General features: G+C 43.0%; 9 protein-coding genes across 14 annotated transcripts; 5 read left to right on the top strand and 4 right to left on the bottom strand.

Annotated features, from left to right (window-relative positions):
- Positions 1-278: 278 nt before the first annotated feature.
- On the top strand, positions 279-4036 carry tgo (Aryl hydrocarbon receptor nuclear translocator homolog tgo). Its single transcript, XM_002056266.4, has one exon. The coding sequence runs from the start codon at positions 739-741 to the stop codon at positions 2686-2688; it is 1950 nt and encodes a 649-aa protein (XP_002056302.1). The 5' UTR covers positions 279-738; the 3' UTR covers positions 2689-4036.
- Positions 4037-4407: 371 nt separating this feature from the next.
- Positions 4408-7599, top strand: LOC6632457 (probable cytochrome P450 9f2). The gene is made up of 4 exons (XM_002056267.4): positions 4408-4694; positions 6046-6562; positions 6648-7305; positions 7373-7599. Exons 1-4 carry the CDS (start codon positions 4492-4494, stop codon positions 7537-7539), a joined length of 1545 nt encoding a protein of 514 aa, XP_002056303.1. The 5' UTR covers positions 4408-4491; the 3' UTR covers positions 7540-7599.
- LOC6632458 (abasic site processing protein HMCES) lies at positions 6469-9332 on the bottom strand. 2 transcript variants are annotated; one of them, XM_032433766.2, is made up of 5 exons: positions 9208-9332; positions 8967-9143; positions 8410-8902; positions 7953-8341; positions 6469-7319 (listed from the first exon to the last, which is right to left on the bottom strand). In XM_032433766.2, exons 1-5 carry the CDS (start codon positions 9225-9227, stop codon positions 7313-7315), a joined length of 1086 nt encoding a protein of 361 aa, XP_032289657.2. In that variant the 5' UTR covers positions 9228-9332; the 3' UTR covers positions 6469-7312. The 2 variants fall into 2 exon arrangements, with proteins under 2 accessions (XP_032289657.2, XP_070063507.1); XM_070207406.1 differs by having other exon boundaries at positions 9226-9315.
- A 55-nt stretch (positions 9333-9387) lies between these two features.
- Sf3b5 (splicing factor 3b subunit 5) lies at positions 9388-9672 on the top strand. The gene has a single exon (XM_032433767.2). It carries the CDS (start codon positions 9388-9390, stop codon positions 9643-9645), a length of 258 nt encoding a protein of 85 aa, XP_032289658.1. The 3' UTR covers positions 9646-9672.
- Positions 9673-9781: 109 nt separating this feature from the next.
- On the top strand, positions 9782-14893 carry Kcmf1 (Potassium channel modulatory factor 1). 3 transcript variants are annotated; one of them, XM_032433762.2, is made up of 7 exons: positions 9782-9923; positions 11573-11846; positions 11933-12357; positions 12863-13123; positions 13226-13495; positions 13568-13809; positions 13878-14893. In XM_032433762.2, exons 2-7 carry the CDS (start codon positions 11831-11833, stop codon positions 14497-14499), a joined length of 1836 nt encoding a protein of 611 aa, XP_032289653.1. In that variant the 5' UTR covers positions 9782-9923; positions 11573-11830; the 3' UTR covers positions 14500-14893. The 3 variants fall into 3 exon arrangements, with proteins under 3 accessions (XP_032289653.1, XP_032289654.1, XP_002056306.2); XM_032433763.2 differs by lacking the exon at positions 9782-9923 and adding an exon at positions 11085-11227; XM_002056270.4 differs by lacking the exon at positions 9782-9923 and adding an exon at positions 11113-11305.
- Positions 14894-14975: 82 nt separating this feature from the next.
- On the bottom strand, positions 14976-16966 carry LOC6632461 (uncharacterized). Its single transcript, XM_002056271.4, has 3 exons — positions 16760-16966; positions 16496-16687; positions 14976-16438 (listed from the first exon to the last, which is right to left on the bottom strand). Exons 1-3 carry the CDS (start codon positions 16805-16807, stop codon positions 15431-15433), a joined length of 1248 nt encoding a protein of 415 aa, XP_002056307.1. The 5' UTR covers positions 16808-16966; the 3' UTR covers positions 14976-15430.
- A 438-nt stretch (positions 16967-17404) lies between these two features.
- On the bottom strand, positions 17405-19078 carry Iru (E3 ubiquitin-protein ligase Iruka). Of its 3 annotated transcripts, none has more exons than XM_070207405.1 (2): positions 18872-19078; positions 17405-18806 (listed from the first exon to the last, which is right to left on the bottom strand). In XM_070207405.1, the coding sequence occupies exon 2, from the start codon at positions 18757-18759 to the stop codon at positions 17611-17613; it is 1149 nt and encodes a 382-aa protein (XP_070063506.1). In that variant the 5' UTR covers positions 18760-18806; positions 18872-19078; the 3' UTR covers positions 17405-17610. The 3 variants fall into 3 exon arrangements, with proteins under 3 accessions (XP_070063506.1, XP_070063505.1, XP_002056308.1); XM_070207404.1 differs by having other exon boundaries at positions 17405-18814; XM_002056272.4 differs by having other exon boundaries at positions 17405-18778; positions 18872-19077.
- A 458-nt stretch (positions 19079-19536) lies between these two features.
- Prosbeta3 (proteasome subunit beta type-3) lies at positions 19537-20321 on the top strand. The gene has a single exon (XM_002056273.4). It carries the CDS (start codon positions 19651-19653, stop codon positions 20266-20268), a length of 618 nt encoding a protein of 205 aa, XP_002056309.1. The 5' UTR covers positions 19537-19650; the 3' UTR covers positions 20269-20321.
- LOC6632610 (MYG1 protein C27H6.8) lies at positions 20302-21564 on the bottom strand. The gene is made up of 2 exons (XM_002056274.4): positions 21148-21564; positions 20302-21090 (listed from the first exon to the last, which is right to left on the bottom strand). Exons 1-2 carry the CDS (start codon positions 21537-21539, stop codon positions 20343-20345), a joined length of 1140 nt encoding a protein of 379 aa, XP_002056310.2. The 5' UTR covers positions 21540-21564; the 3' UTR covers positions 20302-20342.
- Positions 21565-22044: the final 480 nt, after the last annotated feature.

A 22044-nucleotide genomic window follows, 5' to 3' on the forward strand; every position in this document is an offset into this window, starting at 1 on the left:
ATACTATATATGATATATGTAAGACAATGCAATGCTGTAATACCATTAAATACTTATCAAGAACATTTAAATTCATGAGCAGTTTTAATAAATAATAGAACATTACTTGCTGCTAAAGTATTTTTAAATTAACGTCGCGTTTCAGGGTTATCGATATTTTGTGGTATTTTCTGCAAGTCGAAATTCATCGATATCACCATTAAACAATCTGGCAGCGCCACAGGGCTGCATTTTCGCATCGATAAGTCTGTTAGATTTTGGTATTTTATGTCTAGCACGGTCACACTGTGCACAGTAAACAGTTTCAGATTTTATCGTGTGTGTGCAATTCGTGGAAGAAAATTTGGTAATTTGCCATAAAATAGTTAAAAACTCTCGTTAACAGCGCTAAAATGTGTTAAACTTCAGACATGTGTTAATAGTGTACAATTAACAATGTAAAAACTGTTGCCTAGATTTGCTGTGTGTTGTTACAAAAACTGGCCATATATACACTTGCATACACACACATGCACACACACAGTGGCAAACGTAGACAAAATACTAAACCCTCCCTCGACACACGAATCACTTTTCAGAACCGTGCGCTGGGCCGTCGCGGCAAAGCGACCCACATAAAGAAAGCGAACAGCAGAGCAAAGCAAAACTAAGAGAAGTACTCATAAATACACAAACACACAATCACACACACATAAATATACAGCGAGTGAAAGAGTGGGCTAATTAAGTATTCGGATCATGGACGATGCCAACATACAGGACAAGGAGCGCTTCGCTAGCCGCGAGAATCATTGTGAAATCGAACGACGCCGTCGCAACAAAATGACCGCCTACATAACGGAACTCTCGGACATGGTGCCCACCTGCAGCGCCCTGGCACGCAAGCCCGACAAGCTGACCATCCTGCGCATGGCCGTGGCCCACATGAAGGCGCTGCGTGGCACAGGCAATACGAGCAGCGATGGCACCTACAAGCCCTCCTTTCTCACAGACCAGGAACTGAAGCATTTAATCCTGGAGGCAGCCGATGGCTTTCTATTCGTCGTATCCTGTGATTCGGGCCGTGTGATCTATGTGTCCGACTCGGTGACTCCGGTGCTCAACTATACACAAAGCGATTGGTATGGCACCAGCTTGTATGAGCACATCCATCCGGATGATAGGGACAAGATACGCGAACAGCTGTCCACGCAGGAGTCACAGAATGCGGGCCGCATCCTCGATCTGAAGTCGGGCACAGTCAAAAAGGAGGGTCATCAGTCGAGCATGCGCCTCAGCATGGGCGCCCGCCGTGGTTTCATATGTCGCATGCGCGTGGGCAATGTCAATCCGGACGCCATGGTCTCTGGCCATTTGAATCGCCTAAAGCAGCGCAATTCCTTGGGCCCCTCCCGGGATGGCTCCAATTATGCTGTGGTCCATTGCACAGGCTACATAAAAAACTGGCCGCCCACGGACATGTTTCCCAATGTGCACATGGAACGCGATGTGGATGACATGGCCTCCCACTGTTGCCTGGTAGCCATTGGCCGGCTGCAGGTCACCTCAACGGCTGCCAACGACATGACCGGCAGCAATAATCAGAGCGAGTTCATCACACGCCACGCCTTGGATGGCAAATTCACGTTTGTGGATCAGCGTGTGCTGCACATTCTGGGCTATACGCCCACCGAGCTGCTGGGCAAGATATGCTATGATTTCTTTCATCCCGAGGACCAGAGCCACATGAAGGAGAGCTTCGATCAGGTGCTCAAGCAGAAGGGACAAATGTTCTCGCTGCTCTATCGCGCCCGCGCCAAGAGCTCCGAGTTCGTATGGCTGCGCACGCAGGCCTATGCCTTCCTCAATCCCTACACGGATGAGGTGGAGTACATTGTGTGCACGAACAGCTCCGGCAAGACGCTGCATGGCGCCACGCCCGAGCAGCAGCAGCAACAACAGCAGCAACAGCAGCAGGCGGAGCAACAACATGTTTATGTGCAGGCGCCGGGCGTCGATTATACGCTGCAGCCGCCGCGACGTGAGATTACACCCACTGGCGGCGATGGTGGCATCTACCAGATGCACATGCAGGCGCCGCCGCCACGTCCTGCCTCGGCGCAGAATACGCCCGTCGCCTATAGCTATGATGCCACGCACTCGCCATATGGCGCCGCAGCGGGCGGCGGACCCTCTCCGCTGGCCAAGCTGCCCAAGTCGGGCACCTCGCCCACACCCAATGCCTGGGGCGCGCGTGGCATGCCCGGGCAGCAGCCGCAGCCAACTTCTACTGAGGCATATCCAGCGTATCAGCAGAGCAGCCCGGCGCGCTCGCCTAGCGGCCCCACCTACACGCAGCTCAGTGCTGGCAATGGCCAGCAGCAGCAGCAACAACAACAACAACAACAGCAGCAGCAGCAACAACAACGTCAGCAACAGCAGCAACAGGCGGCTGCATATCAGGCGGGGCCAGCGGCAACGCCTTGGGATTGGCAAAATGCGGCCACACACCCGGCACATCCGCATCCACATCCGCATCCGCATGCCCATCATCCACATGCGCATGCACATCCAGGCGCTGCAGTCGTTCCAGGCGCACAGCAGCCGCAAGGTCAGGAGTTCTCAGATATGCTGCAAATGCTCGATCACACCAACACAACCACATTCGAGGATCTGAATATTAATATGTTTAGTACTCAATTCGAGTAAATGCACTCTCTCTCCCTCTCCCTCTCTCTCTCTCTCTCTCCTTCTCTCGCACACACACACACACACACACACGTCCACTTGTAACTCTGTTAGGGATGAGCGCGTGCTAAGCTAGCTAAGCACGACATGAATATTGTTCTTGCAAGCAACAGTTTTTAATTAACTTGTACAGCTTACAGATAGTATTTGATCTGTTTATGATTCTACAAATTGCAATATTAGACTCTTATAATTACCAATAGTTGAGTTGCTATTTTCACTATTGAAAATATACATTATTTCTCATGCACTTCCAGACACGCGCTCATCTTTACTCGGTGCAAAACTCAGTTTTACTTATTTTTCAAGTGCAATCTACAAAAGAAAAAAAGAATCATGCTAAAAAATTGTTGAAATATTTTAGCCAGCATACATACATATATGGCATATATACATATATCAAGTCGGATATAAAGCAAAACAAATAAATTGTAGACTCGTAAATAGGCACTTAGGCACATAACGGTAGTCACGTACCGTATACGCTCTCGATATCGATATCATTGCTCGCTTCCACACGAAAAGCCGCCAATCCGCACACTCACACACGCAGAGAGAACACATATGTATGCTGTGTCTGTGTCTCTGCCAAGCAGTGCAAAGTATTCGAAATAGCTGTAAGGCAATCACTCATGCAAATTGCAAAGTTCATTAACGAACAAAAGAATACAACTTTTATATGTGTATACATAATAATATAATTACATGTGTAATTCCTAGACTAATAAACAACAATTCTACTTGTAAGCACTTGCACACACTCACACACACACACACACACACACACACACACACACACACCCATATGCAGAAATCATGGGTTGCGCTCTTTCTCTCACCCGCCCGCTACAATTTGCTCCCTGCACTGCAACATTGACACCAATTTGTTGTTGTTTTGCTCATTTTTTGCTTTTATTTGTTTTTGCATGCGGAAAAAACAGTTCAAGTGCAAATACTGAAAACAGTTATTGCTTAATTTTCTTTTTTGTCAAATTTGTGAAAATTGCAAGCTCTACTTTTAACGGGTTTGCCAACAGACGCGGCTCAAATAACGTTGACTACGCATTATATAAATATTATTTACATAAAACATTCATAGTTTTTAACATACAAATTAGCAAATAAAGCGTATGGCATAACAAATAAAAAATAAGAGAATGAAATTTAAATCAATTTTTATACGTTAAGTCTTTGTATTTAAGCAACAAAAAAAAAACAACAACGCTATATACATACTTATATCATAGAATTGGGTAATGAGAACAAATCTTTTGGTTTTTAATGCAAATAAATTTTAAATACTATACAAAGCTTTAAATTTTAAGCTGAGCTTAGAAGTCTTTTGAAAATACCTCCAATATAACTGTTCATTTTACAGTGGCCTCCGATTTAACCTTTACATCAGAGCTCAGCATTGATTAACTCACAGCGCGGTAGCTTGGCAGAGCTTTGCAGAGCATGAGTTAAAGTTGGGCTACGTCATTTATAATAATTCATTCATTGAAAAATGCATTCATTTACTGTACGCAACGATCATACACAAAAAGCCTTGGGCTGTGACGTCATATGCGCAAGCGAACTTTGCAAGCTTCCTTAATTCCTATTCTTCCCTTGGCTTGGCAGAAAAATAACTTTTGATCCAAAAGCCTCCTCTGCAAACAAAAGCTCGGAACAAAAGCTTCCGTTCATAGAAGCGAAGCACTGACTCGTTTAGTTTGAATTCGATGTTTGCCGTACGGGTTGGCTAGCCGGTGAACTTTCAATATGCTATTAGAGTTATTTGCGATTTCTGTCGTCGCCTTGCTGCTGGCCTATCGCTGGGCCACAGCCAACTATAATTTCTTCAAGGAGCGAGGAATTGATTATGAAAAGCCGTTTCCCTTTGTGGGAAACATGCATAAAATATTATTGCGTCAACAATCTATATTTGATCTGATCGTCGATTTGTACAATAAAGGCAATGGCAAGTGAGTATATCATATCATATTCATAATTTTGACTAGATAGCAAACAGGCTATTGCGCAAAGCACATTCTTTACATAATTAAATCAATAGATATATACTGCGCATTTATGTATGCACATACACAACTGGGTACATACATATATCAGTTGTGTAGTAGGATAGTGACGTCACATTAGCAATAGCTTATATTAACAGAAGTGCACACGGTCACTCTGGCAGCAGGTCCCATGTAGTTAACAGAGTATGTTAAGCATTCAAAATATCTGTTATTTGTCACTTGGGCCAGATATCAACTTCAATATAATATATTCCATTCTTCTTAATCTTTCTTAATATTTTCACCAGATAGTCTATATTGCAAGCTTTATATATAATACCCCTGTAGAAGTTATTATTATTTTGTCATGAAATGTGTAACGCAAACAAGGAGACATCTCCTAGCCCATAAATCATATATATTCTTGATCAGTACCAACAGCCGAGTAGACATACTAGACATATTGCCATGTCCGTGGTGTTTTTTTTTATAAGCAAAGTAGGCTCTCTTTTTTATTAGATAATATATCTTGATTTTTTTTTTTTTTAATAATAAACATTCCATTATGAACCCATTGAAAGTGGGTTAAAAGGGTATTATGTATTTGTGCAAATGTATGTAACAGGCAGAGGAAAGCATCTCCGACCCAATAAAGTATATATTCGATTACTTGGCCCGTTTCCAAATAATCGATAAATATGGTTACCAAAATCATGTTTTTTGAGCAATTTTGGTAAATAATAATGTTGATTCTAGACTAGTATATATATATATCAAGTATCCTTCATTTTATAGATATTACTAACTCCCCGCTACTACCTCATAGCTATAAATCAAATTAATAAACCAATTTATACTGCCCACCAATATAAGTCACAATTTAAAGGCAATTGAATTTTTGAGAATACACATATATTCTATGGTACAGTAAGATATGCTGTAGTAAATTTCATTAAGATCTGTATACATGTACACACACTCATTCATGCGCGTCTGCTGCGAATCGCAAGTGCGATTGTTTTCTGTGCTGCTATTCAAATTCGTTTTTGAGTAGAGGCATAGCATAGCGCGTTGCGCGAACTGCATTTGTTTTTCCCTGGCGCAAGACCGCTGATGTTGTTGCCCAGCTCATTATATTATTACTCAATTATGGAGTAAATACAACAATTAAGTTTCAGAAGTTATTTTTACTTCGATCATGATAAGTTTAGTTAGTATATAAGTACGAGTTTTTACTCGAATGATAAATGCGAGTCTTTAGGTATTTCTAAGTATAACCAATGTCGCCTAAAATTTAAATATTGCATGCTTATAGGGTTTACGGCATCTTTGAGCAACGTACGCCGCTGCTGATGATACGCGATCCGGAACTGATCAAGCAGATAACAATAAAGGACTTCGATCACTTTATCAACCATCGAAATTTCTTTGGCACTGATGATGACGATCCGCATGACATGAACAATATCTTCAATAGTTCCTTGTTCTTAATGCGCGATGCGCGTTGGAAGGACATGCGCAGCACGCTGAGTCCTGCCTTTACGGGCAGCAAAATGCGTCAGATGTTCCAGCTGATAGACATCGTGGCCAAAGAGGCAGTAGACTGCCTGAAACGAGATCATGTACCAGAAAGCGGAATTGAGCTGGACACGAAAGACTACTGCTCGCGATTCACCAACGATGTGATTGCCTCAACAGCATTTGGATTGCAGGTGAACTCTTTCAAAGATCGGGACAATACATTCTACATTATGGGCAAGAGGATGACCAGCTTCAGTGCGCTGCAGAACTTAAAATTTTTAATGTTTACTACTGCCAAACGACTCTTTAAGGTAATATGGGCATTAACTGCTGATTGACTATCCGAACCATAATATATACCCTATCTATTTGTATATATTTTCCAACTAAATGTAGCTACTTAAAATACCGCTGTTTGACAGGAAAAGCGTAGATTATTTAGTGCGCCTGGTGTTGGATGCCATGAAGTATCGTCAGGAGCACAACATTGTGCGCTCCGACATGATCAACATGCTGATGGAGGCACGCGGCATGTTCCACACGGATAAGCCAAAATTGGGCAACGCTCGCAATTGGAGCGATCGTGACATAGTTGCTCAATGCTTTGTATTTTTCCTTGCCGGCTTTGAGACGTCGGCGTCGTTCATGTGCTTCACAGCACAAGAGCTCATGGAGAATGGGGATGTGCAGGAGAGACTGTACGAGGAGGTGGCACAGCTCGACAGCGAACTAGACGGCGGCCAACTGACATACGAGGCTCTAACAGGCATGAAGTACATGGACCAGGTGGTGTCGGAGGTGCTGCGCAAGTGGCCGCCGACAAGCGCAATTGATCGCGAGTGCAACAAGGACATTACCTATGTGGTCGATGGCAAAAACATTGAGATCAAGAAAGGCGACGCCATTTGGCTGCCCACCTGTGGCTTCCATCTCGATCCCAAGTACTTCGAAAATCCGACCAAGTTTGATCCAGATCGTTTTAGCGATCAAAACAAGCACAAAATTCAGCCATTCACATACTTTCCCTTCGGCACAGGCCAGCGCAGTTGTATAGGTGAGTGTTATGTTCTGTAATCGGAAAAAATGACATTATTGTTGCTAAACATATGTATTTTGTTTAGGTTCACGATTCGCACTACTCGAGACAAAAGCTTTGATATACTATTTGCTGCGAGAGTTCCGTATTGCCCCAGCTAAGAAGAGCTGTATTCCTCTAGTTCTCAGCTCCGCCGGTTTTCAATTAAAGCCTAAAAATGGTTTTTGGGTTAAACTCATTCCGCGTAAATAAATCGATCAAATTGTAATCTTATTTTAATATCAAAAAGCTATCAAATAAAAAATACTTTATACATATATATAATTGAGCTCTTATAGGTTCTGAGATCCTTGCGATCATACATACGAACGGGCGGACAGGCAGACAGATGGATATGGCTAGATATGATCAAGAATATATATACTTAATGGGGTCAGAGATGCTTCCTTCTGTCTGTTACATACATTTTACCCATTTTCAATGAGTACAGGGTATAAAAACATCAACGCTATATACATACTTTTATCATAGAATTGATTAATTTGAACAAAGCTTTCGGTTTTTAATGTAAAAAAAAATTTTAAATACTATACAAAGCTTTAAATATTCATTAAGAGAAGAGCTTATAATTTTTTTGTAAATACCTATATAACTGTTCATTTTACCTGGCCTCCGATTTAACCTGCACATCAGAGCTCTCCTGTTGCTCTATATTGATTAACTCACAGCGCGGTCGCTTGGCAGAGCTTTGCAGAGCATTAGGTGAAGTTGGGTTTCGTTTTGGGGCTTCCTTAGTTGCCGTTTCCTGCAGTTGCTCGACCTCGCCGGACTTGGATTTGTTTTGCTGCTGTCGTGTCTTGTTTCCAGTTAGCCAGGCCAACATGCCCTTCGGCTTTTCAGGCTTGGCCGCCAATTCAAATGGTTTATTGCATTCTTCACTTTTGTTGCGGGAATTGTTGACCAACTTGGCAACACGATGCCACTGCAGGGCCGTTGCCGGACGCAGTGCAGCTAAAGCTTGAGCGTCGCTCACATGCTTGAAGTCCAGCCAATCCTATAAATTAATATATATTAACATTATTTTGTTTATATATTATGCAAATGAAATGTCTATTCACACACATTCATTTGTTGTTCCGTTTCAAGTATCGCTGGCATGCGATAGTGCATCCAGGACATTATTTGGCTGGACTCGAAGGTAATGATGCTGTAGCTGTACATCTTGTCGCCGCTCTCATCCTGCCATACATCGAACAGGCCAGCCATTCGGAGCAGTTTCACATTCGCCGGCGACCAGGTGCTTTTGTCATAGATCTTAACCTCCGACTCCTGTGGCACATAGACCAAATAGGCCTCACGCTCAGATGCCTTGGCTTGCTTTGTGGTTTGCCATTCGTAGAAGCCTTCGCATACGACCACACACCGTTGGCCGCGCTTGAAGGGTCCACGATACAATTTGGAATCCATCAAATGCTCCAGCCGGCAGTTGTTCGTGGTGAGACCATGTTTGCGATAGTCGCCTTTATGCCATGCAGGAATCATGCCCCACATCATGGGCATGACAGTACGCGCATATTGCTGATCCTTAGCCTCGCTGAAGTGCGCTGCTGAGACACTAAAGGGGTGTACAAAAGAATCTAAGTCCCAGTTACTATAATTGGAACTTAAGATCAACCTACATGACGGGTGTTATGTCTGTAGGGGCTATATTATAGGAGGCTTGATAACGCCGTCCTAAATTGAACTCTGCGCGCCATTCGGGCTTTTCATATTCCTGCTTGATGTCCTCTTCGTCTTTGAGCTTATTGCTCTTTGGGTATTTGCACGCACACAGCACCTGGTCGGGATCAAGCGTTCTATATAATAAACATTTAAATACAATTATTGACGCTAGCTATTAAATCAAAGCAAATTAATTACAAACAAGTTCGGCCGCACATTTTGTATGTTTACAGTGAGTTAACAGTGGCCTAGCACGGCATTAACAGTCGGTTCTTTTTTGGGTTCACTTTCACAGAACTAGTTCAGTACTGCACCAAACATCACTAAAAACAAACGCAACATTTAGCCTGAAACGAAAAATTAATATTTTTTCACAAAATGGGCGAACGTTATAACATACACAGTCAATTGGAGCATCTACAAAGCAAATATATTGGCACAGGACATGCGGATACCACCAAATTTGAGTGGTTGACCAATCAACACCGCGACTCATTGGCCAGTTATATGGGGCACTACGATATGCTCAATTATTTTGCCATCGCCGAAAACGAATCCAAGGCGCGTGTGCGGTTTAATTTAATGGAACGCATGCTGCAGCCGTGTGGACCGCCGCCGGAAAAACTAGAAGATTGAACAGTAATAAATTAAAATCTAAATAAATGTAAGAACCAAGCGGTGTATATTCAATGCAATAGGGTTGGGGAAACGTGGACTATGCCTTTATGGGCAGTCAATTTAGTATTTTTTTTTACTTATCGATGTATGGTCGCACTGCAGCTGCAGTCGGGGAAAAGCTTTCAACTCGATATAACTTATTTTCGTTTCAATTACATATTAATTTGAGTGCTAGTGTTTAATTTAAATAGTAAATAATAATTAATTAGTCAATGTTGCAGCACAATAATTTACATGTACGTGTTTCATCAAATTAGTGTTAAAATTGTGCTAGCGCAACAACCAATAAAAAAAAGGGAACGTGTATAAAAAGAATATATACATACATACATACATGCATAAGTACTTGCATGCGTCAGTATGTAATGCGAATTTGCCAAACAAAGTGCAATAGAAACAACAAAAAAAAGTCTACAGCGACAAAGCAACTTATTTTTATTTGAGTACAATGAAAATTTGCGGCGAACAAAGATTTCAGTGAAATCATTTTCAATTGCGTAGATTGTATATATTATACAAATACATACATACATATATGCACACGAAAAAACATACACATGCACATGTGTATAAAGATGAATGTACCATATTTACCCGCCGTTGAATTCAGAAAACGCAAAAAGCTTAAATATAGTGTCATATAAATTTTTAATGTAATTTCCCACAACAAACGATACAAGTAAACCTATAAGCGCTACCGCTTGCATGTATTTCTGTGTCACCGTGTAAATGTCATAGTTATTTAACAAGCTACAGTGTACTAGAAGAAGATAAAAGTATAACAGTTCTTTGACATCTGGATAGGTAGTTTCATCAAAGAGTGCACATGCTCAAACAATCAAATAAGACCCGCATCCCTGGCCACAATTGCAATATATCGCAGAAATGTGCACTACAATTCATTTAAATAGCTGAAGTGAGTTTATCAGCTGCCAATCAGCTTGATGGGTCATGCGCTTTAAGCGCATGGTTTCTATTCATATGTCGAGCATTGTATGGTGTGACGGGCAATTGCGAAAAGCTTACGCATTTCGACCTAGCGTTGCCACTTACTCGGTTTAGTATGGTAACGCCAATGTGAAAAGCTGATTCGTCAGTAAATATTAGAGGAACTACACTTTGTTTAAACGAAAAGGTGTGCTAATTGTTTATAAACAATTTGTTTATACTATCTGCAAATAGCAGGCACTGTTACTTGGTATATTCAAGTTTACTCATTGCACTACGTTTTTGGCAAATGTGGCAGCCCTCGAAACACAGCAGGAGGTGGAAGGGGGGCGAGCAGCACAGAGACACACAAAAGCACACGACGACGAAGACGGACGGGTCGAATGAGTTGAAAATTTTCGCGAAACGAAAAAGTTAAAAATAAATGTTTACTGTGCATGGTTTAAAATATAGTATATATATAATACTTAAATATTATTGTGCACGGGTTTATGGTTTTTCTTAGTGCACTACCCTTCAACCTCCGATTTCGCTATTGTATTGAAAAATTTCATTGCTCTCAAGCTTGTGGTAGTGCGTGCTAATGCAAGACGTAAGAGGGGGAAGTGTGTGCAATTTATACCTTTTGCTTGTTTCTATTCATTTCATTTTCGGGCGACAAACGCGAAAGGTAACACCAAAGAGAAAGAACCGTAATCGTCTTCTGTGAGCTTTGCAAAGAAAGGCGAAAAGAAAATCAAAAAGAATAAAAAAACGTTGCATCTGTGAGGGCGGGCTGCGTTTGTGAATAAATGAGTGTATGTGTGTGTGTGTGTGTGTATGTATAGACTCGTGTGCGTGTTAGCCTTGTTACTTAATTTGCCGTTTTTCCTTTGTTGTCATCTGTTTACATTCGATGACTGACAAGCTCCTTTTTACTGTTCATTTCGCCTTGCAGCTCCTTTGCATTCTACACATATGTACATAGGAATCTCCAACATAAAACATAGTGCGAAAAAGAAAAGAAACGAAAAAGTGCTGAAAGCTCATCCGAAAGTTCATTGAAATAAAATCAAATCGAAATCACTGGCAGAACGGTAGAGTGCGCCCAAAAGGAAACGGCGCCCATCGAGTGGACGTGAAGACGTCGCTGCTGCTGCTGCCGCCGCTGCTGCTGCTGGTGGTGACACTACCGCTGCTCTGCTGCTGCTAAATAATGAGTCGTCATGAAGGTAACAGTGCCCTTCTCTCTGAATTCAATTCAATTCACAATTCGTCAATTATATATTATATTGATTTATGTACATGTGTGCATTAGGTGTGAGCTGCGATTCATGTCTAAAAAGTAACTTCACTGGACGTCGCTACAAGTGTTTAATCTGTTATGATTATGATCTGTGCGCCGATTGCTATGAGGATGGCGTCACCTCCACTCGCCATCTGGTTGAGCATCCCATGCAGTGCATACTTACCCGTTCCGATATTGAATTATATTTTGGCGGCGAAATGCTAACAACGGATCAGCCGCAATCGTTTACGTGTCCTTATTGCAAGAAGATGGGCTTCAGTGATGCCACCCTGTTGGAGCATGTCTCCGCCGAGCATACGGAGACCAGTTTGGAGGTCGTCTGTCCCGTTTGTGCCGGATTGCCAGGCGGTGAGCCGAATCTAGTCACAGATGATTTTGCTGGTCATCTAACATTGGAGCATCGGCAAGGACCGCGAGAGTTAATATCCTTTTTGATATCCTTTTTCACAAAACAACATAATTCACGAAAAACTTTTGTGTTGAAGAATCAACAAACGAATTGCCCCAAAAATAATTGTATTGAATGAAGCGAAGTATTAAGAATAGGAAAAAGTTAAGAATGTAGATAGCATTAGTTATCACAGATAAATTATATTTGTCTATAGATGGTATCACGCGAACCAAAACTTTGTGTTCCGTCACGTTTTAGTAAATTTGTAAAACAATCGGGTAAAATAGCTAAAGTTCCATTTAATTCGAGTAAATAGTTTCCCAAAGGACCTTTAGTGTATAATATATGCAGCCATTCATTTGATTAATAATTTATTCGAAAAGTCTATATATTACTGTTCCTCATCAAAATCTTGGCAAAATTACAACTTGGCAATAGGTCGTCAGCATTCAAATGCAAACAGGGCAATTCCTTAATAGCATATATCAGGCATTATAAGTTAAGACGGATTTAATTTTGTTTTGGTTGCCTTAACCTTTAGACAATACGACGAGCCCTCGGCCATACGCCATGGCGGTGGGGTGCGTCGCATACCTGGACGCACTTTGGGCGGGCCCCGTACGCGCCGCTCCAATATGCACTTTAGCTCATCGAGTGGACTGTCGGCATTGTCGCCATCGGGTCGGGAATCTGTCGATCCCATCGCAGAGCTGCTCTCACAGCTATCCGGCGTCAGACGTGGCGTTCCACCAACATCGCAGTTGCAACAATTGCAGATGCAAATGCAAATGGATCGGCAACAGTTGACGGTAAGCAGCGTATTTGTTTTGTTGTTGTTTTTATGATCTTGTGTGTATATCAGAAAAGAAAAAGCTTGTGAATGTTTGCATTTAACGCTTTCGTTATTTTAGGCATCGCGCCAAATCGATCGGCTGCCAAGACGCACGCATCCCATAGTCTCAACATCGAATTCGAATGCCACCATGGCTGAGGTGATCGGCGGCGGCGGCGGCGGCAGCAGCACTGCAGTTGGCAGCGGTGGCATGAGTGCCAGTAGTGCAAATGCACCGCCCAATCTGCGCACCTCAGAATGGCCGGTGGGCGCAAGCTTCTCATCGGCCAGCAGCCATCAGCAAACGCAGTCGAGCAGCCTGGCCGCTAATACACTCAACGCCAGAGAAGTAGCCTCATGCAATTTATAAACAATTCCCAATTACCAATACTAATATAAAAACATATCTGTATCCTTGCAGGCGGTCGGCAACAGTTGCATTAGCAGCGGCAGTGGCACTGGCAATGCGCTGGGCATTAGCGTCGGCATTGGTGGTGCACCAACGGCCAATGGCGGCGGCAACACTAACGCCATGTCTGGGCAATCTGGCGGGCAAGCTGCGGCTGGCGATACACCGCAATCGCAGTACTTGCTGGCCAAATTTATGCAGCCCACACTAACGGATGCCGAGTGGGCGGATGTAGAGCGCAAGCGGGCCGATCGGTAGGAGTTACAACTATATGCACATATCGGTCTGAAGTATAGTTATCAATGTTTATTTTGCTTGACAGCTCCATGTTTGTGCAGTCGCTGTGGCTATCGTTGCTCTGCACAGAGGAGCTAGACTTGAATGCGTCCAATGAGGATGGCGACTGTTTGGCCAAGAGTGATAATGTAAATAAGGAGCAAGGTGGCGGGGACAGCCAGCAGCAGCAGCAACAACAGCAGCAGCAGCAGCAGGAAGAACAGGAAACGCTGCTCAATAACAATGCGGATGAACAGCAGCAGCAACAGCAACAGCAGCGTGCTGTGGTACGACAGGTGAATCAAATGCAACAGACCTCGCCGGAGGATTTTGTATGCGATGAATATCGCTACAAAAACAAAAAAGCCAACACAACAGCAACAACACAAACGAGTGGCACATCTACAACAGGTGGATGTGTAGGAGGAGGTGGAGGAACAGGCGGCGTAGGTGCTGGCGGTGGCATTGCAGCAGCAGCAGCAGCAGCAGCCAGTGCAACTGGCGTCAGGCCAACAGCAGTTGATCGAGGTGGCATCGAAAGACGCGGTCGGCCACTGCCAGCAGAGACTGCCACGGGCTCACAGCAGCAACTGCAGCAGCAGCAACAAAAATACAAACAAAATGCAAATGCGGCGGCAAACACAAATCAAATACCCGATACTAGGTAGTGTCTCTTAACCATAACAACAACAACATAACAGCAAAAACAACCACATGTTGTAGCTGCTGCAGACTAAGTAACAACAGCAATATGCAAACAACAAATGGAACGCAATAGCCAACCACAACAGCAACAACAACAACAAAAATAACACATCAATCAACAACACAGCAGCAACAACAATAACAACATACACAGCCGTAAGAGTAACAACAACAACAACAAAAGTAGCCGCAGCCGCCGTCGCAGCAGCAGCCGCAATTTCGTCAAACACTATATTATATGTATCGTTTATTAAATATATTAAAATTTATATAATTATAAAAAAAACAATTGAACAGAGATGTGCAGAAAGAAAAATTATTGTAATCATTGAATTAATTATAATTTAAAAAACAAAATGATACAAATATTTATTAGTGTGATTTTGGTTTAGTTAAACTAAATGTGAATCTTAGAAAACGGATTGATTCGTTATGATATTCGGTTATATACATACAAACTGCTTTCAAAAGTTCCATTGATAATCAACAATTTTGATTTTCAAGTCTTTATCTTAATTCTAATAATCATGGCAAAACTTTGGTTATAGGCCTTACGGTTCTACAAATTGACTTTCGTTTTCTTCTTCTTTCTTTTACCTAAAAAGCACTAATGAAATGAACTTTTCAGTTGAAATAAGTGTACTTTTAAATAATCTGCCAATGTTTTTCAATTATCTCTATATTAGTGAGATTTAATGGCTTTAATGTTGAAACATATTTTGCTTATCATAAGTTCCAAACAATCAAAAATACCTTCAACTAGGAACACTAATTACTTGTACATGTAATAGGAAGAATGTTATACTGAAAGTAAACATTTTGCCTGCGTAGAATTGTCTGAAACAACCATTTTTGAGCATAATTTAATTTTAGAAAATGGTTTTAACGTTCTGCCTAACTTTCAAATCTTTCGACGAACACTGGCGGCAACGATTCCAGATCAAGCGCGCTTTGAACACCTCTGGGTTGGATGCAAAACATGTGCTCAACGGCCTGTCTAACTTGCCGTTCGCTGGCGTATGGATTGATCAGCACAATGTTGTTGGCAAGCATCTTGGCTACCTTTTTGAAGAGAAAACGATTGGCAATAAGGCCTTCCTGCAGTGGACGCATCAAATGCCGCACAATCCAGGGACGTATGCGCAATATGCAGCTGGCCAGCAGAACTTCATCGACTAGATCGATGCTAGGACTAGTTATATGCGTGGCAAACTCATCGTCACTGTCCTCGCCAAATAGCATATGGAATTTATATCTTAATGCATCCTCGCAGCGCCAGTCTGCATCCAGCAGACGCACCAAGCATGCGTTGAGGCGGCGCCGTTGTGCATACAATTCGCAGGGCCAGGGACTGTTTCTTAGATCCGTAAAGCTTTGGTCATACGGCACAGTCGACGGCGTGGCAGGCGATGGCAGGGCCTTCCGCTGAGCTGCTACAGCAGGGGGCTTTTGTAGCTGGTCTGTCGCCCCTGTGGTGTCAATCTCAAGACCAAATATGGCATTTAGATCGGTTGGTTCATCGTCAAATAGCTTGGCCAGCTCCTGCGCTACTTCATCTTCTGTGCTGGACATGGGTGTTGCGGGCCGCTCATTGCCATTGACTTTAGCTGGCGGCTGGTCTTTGCATTCCAGCTCTGCGAGCTGTGACTGAAACAAATCGATTTTCTGTGACAGCGTGTAGCTTGTATAATTGTCGTTCTGCTCATCATTCGGCACGCTTGTCGTTTGTGTTGCCTTATCGACTAGCTGCTTGCACGATGGGGCATATGCGATGCTGGGATTCGCCTTTGGAGCGTTCGCTGACACGGTATCCTCGACGATTTGCTGCTGCTGCATTTGCATTTGGTTGAAAAGGGCATCCGCTAGGCGACATTCCTGTGTGTTGCGCCGCACCGCGGCGATCTAAAAAGAAGTGTATTTAGACAATTTGGAACACATGGCCTATTCAAAACAGTTTACCATCTTGACCATGGCACGCTGATACAGTTGTGCCGCCTGGCAGGCTTTAATTGCATGTGTCTCCAATGCCTTGACGCTGTGCGCAATGCATGCCCAGGCTGTGGGCTTATGATGATTCCTGGAAGCTCCTGCCCAAACGCACACGTTCTCCTGTAGCTGGCGCTCCAAATAGCGTACATATTGTTCACGCACCTGCGTAATTGTTATTTAAAACAAAATATACATATGTACCTGCGAGTAGGAATACGCTTTTCTGTGTCTTACCACTTCTGTGAGTATAACAATTTCGCTACTGCCACTTGCTGTTGCCATGCTCTAATAGTGTTATATTGCATCCGCTCCGATTGGCTAGAGCATTCTATTAGTTGTTAGTTTAAACAAATTGGCTCAAAAAATGCGCCCTTGTCCAGCAACAACAAACACATGCACAAACAAAACAAATTCGGCGCTGGGCGTTGCCACCCTGTTGCGTTTCTTGACAGCTGACTAATTATAATTTGATTCGAATTTGTTGATTTTAGTGCGCAGCTGCAAAATGAATAACAAATTTCTTGCATTGTTTTTATTATTAAATAATTTGCTGTGATTTATAAACTTCACAATTAGCTTGAGGTGATTTAGATATTAGTTTTTTAACTAGTAGCTAGTTACAGTTTATTTGTATATAAAAACTGTTGTATTTTAGAATATAGCGCAGAAACATTTTTTTTTTTTTTTTTATGTTATTAGTACAATAAATATAATTGAAGTTATTTATACATAATTTGTATAACATCCTATAAAAATTGGTAATCGCCTCACTACGCTTACAAAATTTTATTGCATTAGCCAAATGTGAAATGATAACAAATTTGCAAATATTGTTTACCAGCCCGTACTTTGAATAACAACAAAAGTAAAGCGTGTGTGTAATTGATTTTGTTAAGACATTCTTTTTTTTCTTTGTTTTTTTTTTTTTTTTTTTTTTTATAAATATATGCAACTGTTTAGATTTTGTGTACTAACGCTTGAGCTGCATAGGCTTCAATTTTGAATATCAGGTTTAGCATCCCATCCCATCCCATCCACTTCCCAGATTCGATCGTCCCGATTAATTCATAATATGCATTCACGAATTAGTCCAAAAACATATTGTCATCATCAAAGGTGAACACGTTGTTGCGTTGTGAGGCTGCTGCTGTTGGCTCCGGCTGGGAGGCCACCGTTTGACTAGATGCATTTGTGGATGTTGCGGCTCTTGCAACGTTGCTGTTGCTGTTGCTATTGGCGCCGCTGCGACCGCTGCCATTCTCATCGACAAGGCTGTTCAGAAGCACATAATCCTCATCAATGTCCGCGTCGTCGTTGTCATCATCGTTGGCCAATGACTTGCGGCAAATGGGACAGGTGCTGTGCAGATTCAGCCATGGCACAATACAGTTTTCATGGTACAGATGCGAGCAGGGCAGCTTGCGCACCGATTCATCCAGCTTGAAATCATCCCAACAAACGGAGCATTGCATTTTGCGTTCCACTTCCTCGGCACTGATTTTCACATTTGGTATTTCGTTAATGCGTTGCGACGACAACGGCGGCGGCCCCGATGTCTCCATTTGATTAAGCATCTGCGTAACGATCGTATCGAGACCCTCACGTCCCCACGCATAATCACCTGGATTGCCCATGAAGAACATATGGGAATGACCGGTGCCGCCACCGCTGTTGCCACCGCCTGGACCGGTTACAATTTCGGCCGTAGCGCCTGCCAATGGCAAGCTCTGCAGAAAATCATACAGTACATTGTCCAAGCGATCCAAATTGGCAGGTCTCACACGACCACCAGCAATGCTGGACGCTGCACTTGACGGACCGCTTGACACATTGCCGCCGCCCGAATTACCCACGTGCATTACGCTGGCGTGACGTCGATTCGGCTCAATCGTTATTTCCAAATTGGGCACATTCCGCATGCTGAGCAGCGATACAATGTCATTCCGCAGCGATTCAACGTTGATCAATCCGCTGCCACCGGCGCCGCTGCCAAGGGTATTACTGCTGGAGCTGGTGCCAGCATTGGCTGTATCGTTATTGGTGGCGCTGCTGCTGGTGCTGCTAGTAGAAGCTGACAATTCGGGCGCATTAGCTGGCAGCTCCTCAACGAATCCGTTTGAGCAGAGTGGGCAAGTGTAATCGGTATTCGGAATGTTAATCTCCACATTGCACATGTGACAGAAAAAACGTTTCGGTACCGAGGGGCGCTCTTCCACGACCATTGCCTCGGCCATTTTGATTGCTGGCTAATATCTGTGTGTGTATTTACAATATTTGTTTGCTGTTGCACTTGCAATATTTCACCAATAATTAATATTGTTGTTGTGCAAGCTGCAGTCGGCTTACCTATCGCCCTTGCTGATTGTTGTTGTTATTGTTTATAGGGATTCGGTTGCAGTAAAACTGGGCGCGAGCAATGGAACAACGTGTGCACAACAGTCGCCACTTCAAACATTTAGTGTTGTTTTTTATGTAAAATTTTATACAATTTTAGGAGGACATCGTGCTGCTGTATGCTATTGCTACTCGATAGTTTTGACAGCGGTCGATAGGCGTCTATCGATTTCGTTTAATATGCTCAGAATAGTTCCAACAACTACAGCGCATGCAAATCAAATTTATTTGAATGTCATTAATTTTGTGTTTGAAAACGAATTCAATCAGATTCGGATTGACTTAATCCTTGACGTGCGTTTTTGGTAAGAGCTATCGATACTAAATCAGCTGCACCGTTTTTAGTTGTAATTATTCCGCGCTCTTTTAAGCTTTGATGCAAAATTTAATCTAACTAGCAGTATTTTCCAGCAGCGTTTGTACACACATTTAAAAACTACATCACGCTTATTGGTTCGTTTTTAATGCATCATATTTATTTGCTGGACTCCCCTTAGTATTTCGTATATTTATTTGTAAATTATCTACGTCAGTTCGATAACACTTTCACATCAAAAAGTACTGGCAGCCTGGCCATAAATTTGCAGTTTTATTTAGTACATTTCTTTTGAACGCAGTCTGGCAGCGCTGAGCATACGGCCAGAAACAAAAAGTCATCTTCGAAGCGGCGTTTAGCATTTTGCGAATCTAATTTACGCCCATCTTTATTACAGTGTCAAATATAACTAATAATGTCTATTCTGGCCTATAACGGAGGTTGCGTGGTCGCAATGCGTGGTAAGGACTGCGTGGCTATTGCAACGGATCATCGCTTTGGCGTGCAGGCACAAACCATCTCCACAGACTTTAAAAAGGTGTTCCACATTGCACCGCGGATGTTCCTCGGACTGACTGGCCTGCAGACGGACATATTGACAGTACGCGATCGTCTGATGTTCCGCAAAAACATATACGAAACAAAGGAGAATCGGGAGATGGCACCCAAACCATTTTCGGCTATGCTGTCTAGTTTCCTGTACGAGCATCGCTTTGGACCCTACTTCATCGAGCCGGTGGTGGCAGGTCTGGATCCAAAGACCATGAAGCCCTTCATCTGCAACATGGACCTTATTGGATGCCCCAACGAGCCTGATGACTTTGTGGTAGCTGGCACCTGTGCTGAGCAATTGTATGGCATGTGCGAGACACTATGGCGACCGGACTTGGAGCCGGATCAGCTGTTCGAGGTCATCGCTCAGTCGATGGTGAATGCTTTCGATCGTGATGCCATGAGCGGTTGGGGCGCCACTGTCTACATTATCGAGAAGGACAAGATAACGGAGCGCACGCTGAAGACTCGCATGGATTAGGCATTTTTTTTTTTCGTAAAACATGATTGCAAATAAAATTTGTAAGGAAATGACCTAGTTTATTGTATATTGATTTAAGCCGTGTCCTCGTTGACAAACTCTATGCTTTTCTGTGCCATGGCCAGCGCAGCCTCTTTTGTCTTGGCACCACCAACGAAGCCTGTGTGATGCACAAATATAAGATCGTTAGTCCCAGCCTTCTGGCACAGCTCCTCATCGTGAAGACCCCGCCAAGGTGAGGGCAGGAATTTGCGACCAAGAAAACTGCTAGGCGTAACAGGCACGCCTGCGACACGCCAGTTGGCACCCTCATTAAAGATGACCAACTTGGGCACACCTTCCACGCTATATTCCTTTTCCAAATCGCTCAAATGCACTTTCCATGGACAGAATCTTTCTAGTAGAAGTATTTCACCGCTTGCATGCACCGATTTGGCCTGCTCCAATGCCTGACGAACATATTCCCGCGCCGCAATCCAAGAGCATGCCACTTCTAGCACGTTATCAACAAATTCCTTGCCAGCTACAGCCATGGCCGTGTAGAAGCGCTGGTCGATATCAACGTCTGTTTCCTGCCACGAGGGATTCAATTTGTTAATGCGTGCCGACAGATGTGTCGATATCTTATAGCGTGGCTCGCCACCCTCAAACATGGGCACGCCATTGTCGATGGCATCCAGTTCGCTGATAAAATTTCGATAAATTTGCAAAAATGCAAGTTTTAAATTTTTCGTGGATAATTGCACATTTCTCTCGCGCTGTAAAATACTTTGTATTACACGCTCGCCATAGAAGCAGTAAATTAGGCCCGCGCTGCTCAGTCTACAAATAAACAGGTTGGATAGGTTCAAAATTTATCGGATTACTAATGTTTCTAACCTTATGTCAAATTCGTCGGCCAGCTCCGGGAGCACCGTGCTGAAGGTTTCCTTAAAAGTCAGCTGATGATGATCGTACCATTTCTTCTCGTGGTCAAAGATGCTGCCCACATCTACAATGATATCGCATTTCTCACGCAATGCCTTTTCGTCGCGACTGCGAAATATTTCAGCATTCTCATATTCGGGCAATTGTTTTAGCATAAAACAGGCAACAACCTCGTCACAGTGAAACGTTCCGTTATGAGTGCCTATAGTTAGGGGCGTGGGGCGTTTAGCCGGCTTGGGTTCTCCATTAGCAGAGCTCATATTCTTTTTGTAATTAGCCTGACCAAAAGCGTTAACAGGTATACGGACGTTGCATAAAACACGCGGTAAAAATCGTGTTACCATTGGCACAATATACAGTGTGTACACACTCAACGTTTTTAAATTCGATTACTTATTTGTCGTTTCCAATTGGTTCAGTGTGTGCACACTTCAAATACTAAAACCATTGTGAATGGGCTTTGGTGTATGCAAGCACAGGGTGTTCATACAAATGGCGCCAAATACAAAAGGCCTACGTTGCTATCAGCAAATGTAGAAGCATCTCGAGCACAGTGTATTTATTTTTCCATTTATGTAAATTTGTTGAATTAATTCCTATTAATTTGCTTTTGCTTTACCTATAAAGCAATGTGGGCAAACACGTCACAAAACACCCGCTTCTGGCATGTACATATGTGCGTTTGTATTGGCTTGTGCAATTAACAGTTTGCAGCTAATTTCTTAACCAAAAACTTTATTGGGTCGCTTAAACCCCTTTTTTGGCCAGTATTTGAAATTTACAATGCTTAAGCGCAGAAAAGTTTGAGGATTCATCAGTGCGCCGTCGGAGTTCAAGAGCATCGAATGG

Source organism: Drosophila virilis, chromosome 2 (genome assembly GCF_030788295.1).
Source record: "Drosophila virilis strain 15010-1051.87 chromosome 2, Dvir_AGI_RSII-ME, whole genome shotgun sequence".
Classification (NCBI taxonomy): domain Eukaryota; kingdom Metazoa; phylum Arthropoda; class Insecta; order Diptera; family Drosophilidae; genus Drosophila; species Drosophila virilis.

Bases quoted from the DNA above. Each gene is read 5' to 3' on its own strand.
- tgo (XM_002056266.4), top strand. From the start codon at position 739: ATGGACGATGCCAACATACAGGACAAGGAGCGCTTCGCTAGCCGCGAG.
- LOC6632457 (XM_002056267.4), top strand. From the start codon at position 4,492: ATGCTATTAGAGTTATTTGCGATTTCTGTCGTCGCCTTGCTGCTGGCC. The intron at 4,695-6,045 runs GTGAGTATATCA...GCATGCTTATAG, and splicing joins TACAATAAAGGCAATGGCAA to GGTTTACGGCATCTTTGAGC. The intron at 7,306-7,372 runs GTGAGTGTTATG...TATTTTGTTTAG, and splicing joins AGGCCAGCGCAGTTGTATAG to GTTCACGATTCGCACTACTC.
- LOC6632458 (XM_032433766.2), bottom strand. From the start codon at position 9,227: ATGTGCGGCCGAACTTGTTT. The intron at 8,903-8,966 runs GTAGGTTGATCT...ACACCCCTTTAG, and splicing joins ACAGACATAACACCCGTCAT to TGTCTCAGCAGCGCACTTCA. The intron at 8,342-8,409 runs GTGTGTGAATAG...ATTAATTTATAG, and splicing joins AAACGGAACAACAAATGAAT to GATTGGCTGGACTTCAAGCA.
- Sf3b5 (XM_032433767.2), top strand. From the start codon at position 9,388: ATGGGCGAACGTTATAACATACACAGTCAATTGGAGCATCTACAAAGC.
- Kcmf1 (XM_032433762.2), top strand. The intron at 12,358-12,862 runs ATATCCTTTTTC...TTTAGACAATAC, and splicing joins GAGAGTTAATATCCTTTTTG to GACGAGCCCTCGGCCATACG. The intron at 13,124-13,225 runs GTAAGCAGCGTA...TCGTTATTTTAG, and splicing joins TGGATCGGCAACAGTTGACG to GCATCGCGCCAAATCGATCG.
- LOC6632461 (XM_002056271.4), bottom strand. From the start codon at position 16,807: ATGGCAACAGCAAGTGGCAGTAGCGAAATTGTTATACTCACAGAAGTG. The intron at 16,688-16,759 runs GTAAGACACAGA...ACAATTACGCAG, and splicing joins TTGTTATACTCACAGAAGTG to GTGCGTGAACAATATGTACG. The intron at 16,439-16,495 runs GTAAACTGTTTT...ACTTCTTTTTAG, and splicing joins AGCGTGCCATGGTCAAGATG to ATCGCCGCGGTGCGGCGCAA.
- Iru (XM_070207405.1), bottom strand. From the start codon at position 18,759: ATGGCCGAGGCAATGGTCGTGGAAGAGCGCCCCTCGGTACCGAAACGT.
- Prosbeta3 (XM_002056273.4), top strand. From the start codon at position 19,651: ATGTCTATTCTGGCCTATAACGGAGGTTGCGTGGTCGCAATGCGTGGT.
- LOC6632610 (XM_002056274.4), bottom strand. From the start codon at position 21,539: ATGGTAACACGATTTTTACCGCGTGTTTTATGCAACGTCCGTATACCT. The intron at 21,091-21,147 runs GTTAGAAACATT...GTTTATTTGTAG, and splicing joins GCCGACGAATTTGACATAAG to ACTGAGCAGCGCGGGCCTAA.